General features: G+C 38.0%; 1 protein-coding gene across 1 annotated transcript; it reads left to right on the forward strand.

The window, feature by feature from the left end:
- The first annotated feature begins 3675 nt into the window (after positions 1 to 3675).
- tmem182a (transmembrane protein 182a) lies at positions 3676 to 8231 on the forward strand. The gene is made up of 5 exons (XM_061089271.1): positions 3676 to 3834; positions 5530 to 5653; positions 6797 to 6895; positions 6996 to 7133; positions 8005 to 8231. The coding sequence occupies exons 1-5, from the start codon at positions 3676 to 3678 to the stop codon at positions 8229 to 8231; spliced, it is 747 nt and encodes a 248-aa protein (XP_060945254.1).
- Positions 8232 to 9798: the final 1567 nt, after the last annotated feature.

A 9798-nucleotide genomic window follows, 5' to 3' on the forward strand; every position in this document is an offset into this window, starting at 1 on the left:
TTATGATTGTTATTTTATGTCATTTCATTTGAGCATAATGAGCCTTGTTTTTTTGGTATATTTTGTTCGTAAGTTCCAAGTAAAAAAAATAATAGTAAACATGTCTGTCAGAAGTAAAAACCAATTTGGAAGAAAAGCAAACAAACAAGTGAGTTTCACCTGATCAGTTTAACGTCCCTGACAGCAATCTATCAAGTAAGTTGATCTGCAGATCTGGCAGAGGTGTCAAAAGTATTCACATTCATTACTCAAGTAGAAGTACAGATAGCCTACTAGGGTTTAAAGGGACTTCTGTAGAAGTTGAAGTATCAACTCAAAATGTTTACTTAAGTTAAAGTGTAAAAGTACTGGTTTCAAAACTACTTAAAGAATAAAAGTAAAAGTAATGTAAGGGAAATCTTTTTCCCATTAAGGACAAACTCTTAAGCCGCGTCTCAGGGGCCTATAGTGCACTACACCACCTCCTCCAAAAAAAACATTTTTGTAAAGGCCATTATGACTATAATGTTATATTAAAATGTTATGTTGAAAAATGTGGGATGCACTACGCTACCCGTTTCAGCTGCATATATGCCCATTGAAAATGATCACATTTTATTACAATACAAATACATTAAAGTACCATATGTGTACTACTGAGCATTAACATGCGTTTCATGGAGTGGAAGACATAATAACTAGTTACCAATAAGTATTGTAATAGTGCAAAAAGTCAAACTTCAGTGGAATGTTATCAATAAACTTTATTGGAAGAGACCTTGAGACCTTTGGACTCAATCTATGTACAACAACACTACTAATAGGCTTTGTTAAGCCGCAAAAGCATCAGGTTCTCAAAGTTATTTGAGCCTATGCCTGTGGAAGGATCATAACCGGTACAGCCTGATTCGACTCTGGTCGAGCATGGCATCCCCCCCCCACATGTGCTTAGGGTCTCGCGCTGTGCCCCAGGGCCAGCGTGTCTCCCGATTCCGGGGTATTTGAACGAAGTATTTGTACTTCGTTACTTGACAGCTGTGAGATGGGGATATTGATAATGAAACTTCTCGTCACTTATTTACTGGTTTTATTTGCTGGCCTTATATTGATTACTTGAAATCTGGGCATTAAAAATTGTTTTATTGTTTATTTGTTTTCATTTAAATTCGTAATTATGTTCATAAATATATTTACAATGTATTGATAAATGTATTTTCATCACATTTTTGTTACAGTTGTATAATTGACCAATGACAAAACAAATAACAAAACTTTAACGTCATGCTCACTGCAATGATACAGATTAATGAATTAAACAAATTGAAACAAAACAAACAACCAAATGAAAATTGTCAATCACACATCCATACTTTTCAAAAAGCCTAAAACTATTTATGGTTTAATAGAGTCACACTGTCGCACCCTGCTGGACAAACGGTGTCCAAAACATAACAAACAGCTCACTCAAATTTATTGGGGGAGGTTTGTTTGCATTTTAGTGGCAGCATTGCTTAAATATCAGTATATTTCTATGAGCTTCGAAATCACTTTATCACAAGGATCCAACAAGTCACAAAGTCACACATTATTGTTGTTATGTCTCCACAGAGTAAGATGGTTGTGTGATTTCTTGAACTCAGCAGATACAAATTGTATCAGTGTCTTTATTGCAACAAATCTGTGCAATTCTGGCCATATTTTCTCATATTTTTACACTATATGTAATAGTTTTTATTTCATTTATATTTTTCTAGATAGATATTTACTTACACTTAAGAATAATTATCTTTACACCTAAGTATTGCATGTTAGTTAGTTTTACTTAGTGATGCCTATTTTTGACTCTTGCTGTTGTAATATTGCAAGTTTCCCCATTGTAGAACTAATAAAGCATAAATTTATCTTGGCTTATCTTAGAGAGAGAGAGAGAGAGAGAGAGATAGAGACGCCTGCATAAACCTAACCCTGTTAAACAGGTGTTACCTGTTGGCAGGCTGACTACTCGCCCCGCCCACTGACATACCTGAAATGCAGACAGACAGAAGCAAGTGACATGAAAAATGTCAGTGGTTGTCACAAAGTGAAAAGTGAAAGTAAAGCAGTGGATTTGAAATGATGCTCACTGAGTCCATTAATCAAAGTGAGACTCAAACTGTTGTCACATGGTTACACACACACACACACACACACACACACACACACACACACACACGCAGACACACACACACAGGCCTGGGTCACATCAGTGTGTAAATTGGCCAGCGTCTACATTTAGCTTCACTGCTAAATGTTCCCCTTAGATGCTAATAAACCAGAGTTTTCTCCACCTCACTTTGACATATACGTACCACAAAATAAGTGTTTAATCCTGTTTGTACTTTTCTTTACTACATAATTTAACTGTTATCAGAATAAAATGCAGGTTTAATGTATCAGAAAAGGTTTAAATTCACTTTCAGTTGTATACACTTTTTAATTCAGGCCTATTTGGAGATTGTTTTATGATATTGATCAATTTGATTTTATTTTGATGTCCAGCCCCTTGTATAATATAAATAAGGATTATTTGATAAAGCACTTTTTCCCAGAGCAAACACCCAAAGTGGCTCTCATAAATAAAATAACACCATATAACACCAATAAATAATAGATATATGCAATAAAAGAGAGTGGAAAAAAACATGCAAACAGAAGGACAACAAAAATGCATGGTTTCTTAACTATATTATACAAGGTGAGACGATGACTGATTTGAATAATTGGGTTTTCAGTTGTCTTTTAAAGGCTGAAACAGATTCTGCAGAACGTAAGTCGGTAAAAAGAACATTCAATAAAGTTGAAGCCATAATTTTAATTACAGTAACACCTTTTGGCTTTTAGTCAAGCACATGTGATGACCTGTAAATTAATTATCATTGTGTATTGAAGTGCTGCACTAATATATAATAGTAGATTGACCTAATGGCTTCTGTTGGTTAAAGACCATAAAAATGTCATTGGCAATAACAACTTTTACATTCATTAATTTACAGTAAGCCTGTGGCTTTGTCTAAAACGTATTCATTGTTTAAATTTGTTTCGTGATAATTACTTCAGTCTTCCAGGCATGTGATACAACCAGAATTCATGCAGAGTTGATATGAAAAGGAGCATTTACACCAAATTCCATCACCCCCACCTTCGGGGAAATGATACAATGTGTGTGTGTCTGTTCATGAGTATGTTGTGCTGGTGGGGCAGAAGCTTTGGGTAGGGCTACACCTCGTTTCTGTCCGTTTAGTCTCACCCTGGCTTGACATTCCCGTACAGATGCCGGGTGTCCAGTTGCCACCGGTTATTTCTGTGATGATCCCCTTCACACGCTCAGCCCAACCCTGGAGCAAAACAGTCGCCCTCAATCAGACCCCCAAAATAGCCCAGGGGGGTTGGGGGTCGGTGGTATGGCTGCAGACCCCAGAGGACAGTCCAGTGCAGGGGTTGTGCACGACCTTGTCCTCCCATAACACAGACAGGAGGGACAGGAGAGGAGTCAAGATCCTGTGACCCCACCAACCTATCTTTCTCAGTGGATGCCACAGTGCAAGAGGAGTGTCTGTTTTTGTGCCTCTGCTTGTCACATGCGCTCACTGTAATCAGAGCAGAAAGTCAGACTGAGTGTGGGCCTCAAGTCGTCGAGTGGCTGGTCAATCCTGGACCATGAAGCTGAACGTGGCGTTGTTTTTTGCGGGCCTCTTCGGGGCGTTGGCAGCCGTGTTCATCCTCCTCTCTTTTGGAACTGATTACTGGCTGCTTGCCTCAGAGAGCTGCCACCCAAATCCTGAAGGCACCGTTGGGCCTGGTGGTGTGACCATAGAGGTGAGTGTCAATAGATAGTCAGGAATAATTTTTTTTACCTACTCTGTGTGTTTCTTATTATGTGTTTTTAGGCAGAAACATTTTCATACTAGTCACTTGTGGAACTGAAATGAGGTCAGTTGCTGTAAGACCACAGACAAACTCAAGCTTAGTAATTCCTTTGTTTTGAAGTATTTCAGCTTTATTTACTTTCTTAAATGTTACATTTTGACCCTTGAACAAGAATTAAAGATGCTTTTCCTCTGTCAGAGATTGGGATCAGTTGCTTCAATCATTCTCAGAGGGTCGAGGCATCCGTGCTGGGATGTATCATGTAATCAGACACTGTTTAATGTACTGTGTGTGCAGTTATGCAACGAGTTAGACATAGCTTGTACCATGAGGCTCAATGATAGAAATACAAATACCAGTACTCCCACTGGTATGATAGTATTAAATATCACTGACTAGAACATACTTAGCTCTTGATCGTGAGCACAGATGATACTGGAACTGAGACATGATACCATCACTATAAAACTAAAGTGGGCCTGGGTTTGTACACTACATAGTAAAGCAACGTGACTTCAGTTTAATCAATGATAAAGTATTATTTATCAAGCTTAATTGTTATAATTGTTTGAAATTGTACAGGATACAGTCAGAATACAGTGAAATTCATTCATTGGACAGTTGAGTAGGGTTGTTGGCAAACCTATAGGTTAGTGCCACTCCTCAGCTTATGGCTTGAGTCCTCTGAGAAGACCCCAGTTTCGGGTGTTTGATATGATGGTCACATGTTTGGTATGATGGTTAATATTAGCCTGCAGAAGAGATGTGCATTGGGATTCTGTCCTAACACATTCTTGTTGTGGGGAAGTCCTGACCCCCTAGGTTGGGAGCCCATGTACTTAAGCATAGACTGGACGCATCACTAGAGAGGGAGTGAAACAATAATTCAGACACCGCTTCCATGCATCCACCATCCTGCTAACTTTGAAAACCAACCCTAACCCTAACCCTAACCCTGTTTGTTGATGTAAAAGCTAGCAGACTTGTTATAAGTTTGAGTACTGTCTTCATCTGGGAGGAAAGGTCTTTATCCATTGTTTAAAATAGAAATGTGAGACTGACCAAAAGCAGTCTAATATATACTGAGTTTTTAAGGTGTTTGGCTGTATGAAGCCTCAAACATGCACTACAACGTATATATTTGTATAGACACAGAAAATAAGATGAATCAAAATATTTTATTTATATAAAGCCTAAAGCATTATAAAAAAAAACAACAGTGCAATTGTTCAACAAGGTCTTCAAAGTCAAACATGCCCTGTATTAACCTTGACTTAGGCTAATTTACGTCACATTCTCAAATTTATCTGAGAGGTTTGTTATGGATCATGAAACAGTAACTTTAGGACGTGTGTTTCTGCTTACATGCAAAAAGAGGGACCACCCATAATGAGGGTTTCCTGAGCAGGAACATCCTCTACCTGCACACTCGCACATGCAGCGCCGAGCCTATCCAGACTTAGGTCAGAGGTGCTTGCTCAAATCAACCTTTTGACCTGGATCAGCAGCTGCTCCTTCCCACTCTGGCAGCACTCTCACCACCTGCCTCAGAAGATCCAGAGATGGCAGAATTACATCGACAGATTGAAGTGCAGTGCATCCACAAATATTCATGTGTCAATATTTATCTTCCCCTTCTCCCAGCGTGGAGATATGGTGGTGCAGGAGGATCGTAAGGATGTTACTCTGTACAATGAGGGCTTCTTCTGGAAGTGTTCCTTTGGAGGCAACATGGATGATGACGACCTGCTCTGGAAACTCTGGTTCAGTAAGTGGGACCCATGACGGAGGAACAATAGTTATATATATTTGCAATATTTAGTTTATTTCCTTCTGATCTTATTAAAACCATAATAGAGAAAAAGTTTTGTTATAGTAAAGCATTTTCAAAAATGAACAGCTTATAACTGTGTTTTGAAAGGTGCTATATTAAAGGGTTTATTGTAATTATTCATTATTATTACATATTTTAAACACTGAGTATACAAACATATTCCATATTTATGTTACATGTATGTACGGATATACTGTATATTCCTCCTTTTTTTAAATAGCTTTTTACAAAAAGTAACTTCCGAAGACAGAATTTAACTTCTGGGTCAACTTTCCTGTTAGTTCTACTTTGGATTTACTGAAATTTGGGACTGGGAGGAGACACTGCTGTGTTAAAGCTGCTGGTAATTACAAGTACAGAGCATATGAACATCCACTGTATTCTTATATTTTACAGCTGGTGTCTCTGAGACCCTAAACCCAGGTAAAGCATCACTTTTTGTAGCAGATTCCTGAAACAAGTCATCAGTTAATTCCTGATTTCTCTTTGTTATGCTCCCTTCTGAAGCTGAGGATTGGTAAACCCGTTCTCCTCCAATATTATTCTTCAACACAGTCACACGGCGTCACTACGACTCTGCTGCGGAATCAATCATCAGCTTCTGACGGGCTGCTTCTCTCTGTATATAGAAATTGTTTGATGGTAGAAACCCTCCCATGTGACTTTTTAAAAGAAAAGTGCCATGTGATGTTATTGTGGTCGCTTGTCAGATGATTGTGTCCTCCAGTTTCTAATGGGGGACTTTAACTGGTGGTTCATTGTCAGAAACCCCCTCGGGCGCTGAGAGGACCTTGTGAGGTTCTTTGAATTCCACATGGTGGAAAAAAAAAAGAGAGAGTGGAGGAGGAATATTAAAAACATTGGAGAAAAAAGTGCTCAGTAATGCTAACGTTCTGTTTTGCCGTATCATATATTTAGCGGCATCCTAATCCAGGAAAACTCAAGGTAAACATGGATTGCAGACAATGTTTATTTGTTTTTTCTGTCACATTAAAAAAATCTGTAGGGAATAACTGGGATCTCCACCAGAAAAATTGCATTTTCATTTTTTCGTTCATTTATTCTTTCCGTCTCCAGCAAATCAGCCACACTCCAAAGTGTGCACGCACGCCTACCTCTTCCCATTCCCTGTGTCTCATCAGACCCACAATGCCACAGAGTACGATTCTGCCATAAGTAAGTGTTTTTCTTGCATTTACCTCTTTGTACAAAGTTAAGACCATGATCCTCTGAAAGTTGCTCTTGTGCAGCTGGCTGAATATTCTTGTTTTCCCAGTCTACAGAGGCTTCTGGAGCATCTTCATGCTCATTGGCGTGGCAGCTGTGGTGCTCGCTGGGTTCTTCATCATCTGTGCTGCTCCATTTGCCAGCTACCGCCTCTACAAAGCAGGAGGCAGCCTCTTCCTGACATCAGGTGAGACTTTGACATTTTTTAAATCCTTCTTGTTTTATGCTACTTGCACTATACATTTATTTGACAGATCTACTACTGTCACTACTACATTGTATTACTTTGCCTTTAAAACTGGGTCCAGCTTGAGCAATAATAGGGAAATTGTGCTTAAAAATAGATTTACCAGGATCAACAAATTATAAATGGTCAATATAAAAAAATAGTATCAAACAAACTAAGACATTTTCTGCAGAGTGACCTAATTTTAGAAAATGATGTATATTTAGCAGATAATAATTATGTACTTCAACTTAAGTTTGATTTTTAATGCTGGAGTTTGACTTGCCGATGAAGAAAGAAACGTATATTTAGTTGTTTGATGAGAGTGGCTGATCTTCTTGGTGGCAAGCACAGTGGTAAACATAGGTCCGATCACATTGTCTCAGTTGTTCTTACTTGAATCTATGAGTTTATTGTAAAACTATATATTTGACCATCTGGGAAAGAAAAGATGATAAGTCTGAAGAGGATTCATGTCATGATCATCACTATCCCGAAAGACTCTCTTAAGGTTCATCGTATCCTCAAGCCAGAGACAGGATGGCAGCTCCTAACACGAAATACTTTGGTTAGGAATACATACATTTTATATATGAAAAGTTTAAAAAAATCAATAATTCACAAATTCCCTGACACTCGCATAGGTGAAATTTGAAATAATATCCTTAATGTTGGGTGTCATGATGTGCAGCTGAATAACACTGGTTAAATATTTGTTTTTGTCCCCTGTTTTGGATCTACAGGTTAGTTTGTATACATATATACACATGTACTGTATATTAGTGAGTTTGAGTCATTACATATCTATCTGTGTTGTTCTTCTCTGCTCCAGGTATTTTCCTGCTGTGTGTGGTTGTGATGTACGTACTGTGGCTGCAGGTCCTGGATGTAGTGGAGGTCTACATTGACCACCAGCGCTCAACGCTGTGTCCAAACTTCCAGCTGTCCATTAGCTATGGTCTGTCCTTCATGTTTGCCCCCATCGGCATCTTCTTCTGCCTCCTGTCTGGCCTTCTTTTCCTCCTCATCGGCCATTCAATCAAACTTGAGTGTCACTGACTTTAACCCTACTATAGGGTCCAGAGATGTTTTCAGGGTTTTTTCTTTTCCTTATTATCTTTTGTTAAACCCGAAAATGTTTACTATTTTTTGCTGCATGAGCCTATGGATAGATCACAGCTTTGTGGCATAAATAATATGACAAGTTTGGACATTTTGTTCCATGACAAAAATATTGCTCAACTATTTTTGAGAACAGAAATATCATTATAATCTCCCCCTGCATTGAGCTACATTCAACTGAGCTTATTTCCCAGACAGCCTACAGATGTTGGCCACGTCAGGCAATGATACAGCACTTCAGGCCCTCTTGTGGTCTGAACAAATTGGATGTGAGCCTAAAGTGGCCCATGTAGGAAATAACATTGGGGCCACCTTTGGCACCTTTGGTATTGCTATGGCTGACTTTTAGCCCAGATTTGGCAAAAAGGAGTGAACCGCCAATGTTCCATCATTCCATGCAGCATGTAGGCTGGATGTGGGCCAAGTCTGGGCCAAACCAATATTGCTCTGTGGGTTACACATAGTTCTGTGCTATCTGTGGGTTATAGACTCGCTTACAGTATTATTATCTGAGGTGTATAACACAGAATTTGAATCCTTTGTGTTGATGGTTATGAGGCTTATGAGTGCTTATTTTTGAAATGCAAAAGTACCCGAAATTGAATGTTGATGAGGAGATATTGTGTTATTTAGAATATATTTTGTTTGCACGCGAAAATGTTCCCTGTTTGAACAAATAATTATAAAATATATATTTTGCTTTGTACAGTATAAATAAAAAAAACAATGAGCATAATAGAATGCCTATGAGGTGGTAGGATCATTCTTTACGCAATAAGAAGTTTGCGTTTTTAGAAAGAGCAAACTTTTCTCTCTTCAGTTTTGATGAGGCAATGCAATTTTTTTGTCAACAAATTCCATGAAAAGACCCAAACAAATAATGTGAAGGACTCTTAATATTCTCCAACCTCCACTTCTTTATCTTTTCTACTCAACTCCAAAGCACAGATATATACTTTCATGTTGAAATGGTTGTTTACTAATCAGAAAGTCATGGTTTGATTTCTGCATCACAGATTGTTCCTGACAGCTCTGTGAATGATGTGGGATAGTAAAATAGTTGCAATGAATGCGTCAATGGGACTTGTTCTTTTAGGCTTTTTTAGAGGTCGACAAGACTGGATGCTTTATGTAAATATCATTTATATAACATATTTACCATTTAGTTGTTGAGAGCAATTTTTACCTGCAGAATTAGCACATAGTCTGCTCTGATGACTAACAGAACCGACATTCATGGTAATGAAGGAACATGTAATCAAGTGCAACATTGATGTGTTTGTAAATTATCTGTAGACAAAAGTTGAGCTTGATGGCACCAAGGAATTAACTAATAATAATAATATCATTATTATCATTGTTAGTTTATTCCTTATTTTCTATTACTATTATTACGTTAATGGGTCAAAGTATTGTTGTTTTTGGTCTTTACATGGGATTTTCTTCAAGAACTATATATATATAAAATCTGATCAGACTAAGAAGTACAATGAAATAATTAAAT

Source organism: Limanda limanda, chromosome 16 (assembly GCF_963576545.1).
Source record: "Limanda limanda chromosome 16, fLimLim1.1, whole genome shotgun sequence".
Taxonomy (NCBI): Eukaryota; Metazoa; Chordata; class Actinopteri; order Pleuronectiformes; family Pleuronectidae; genus Limanda; species Limanda limanda.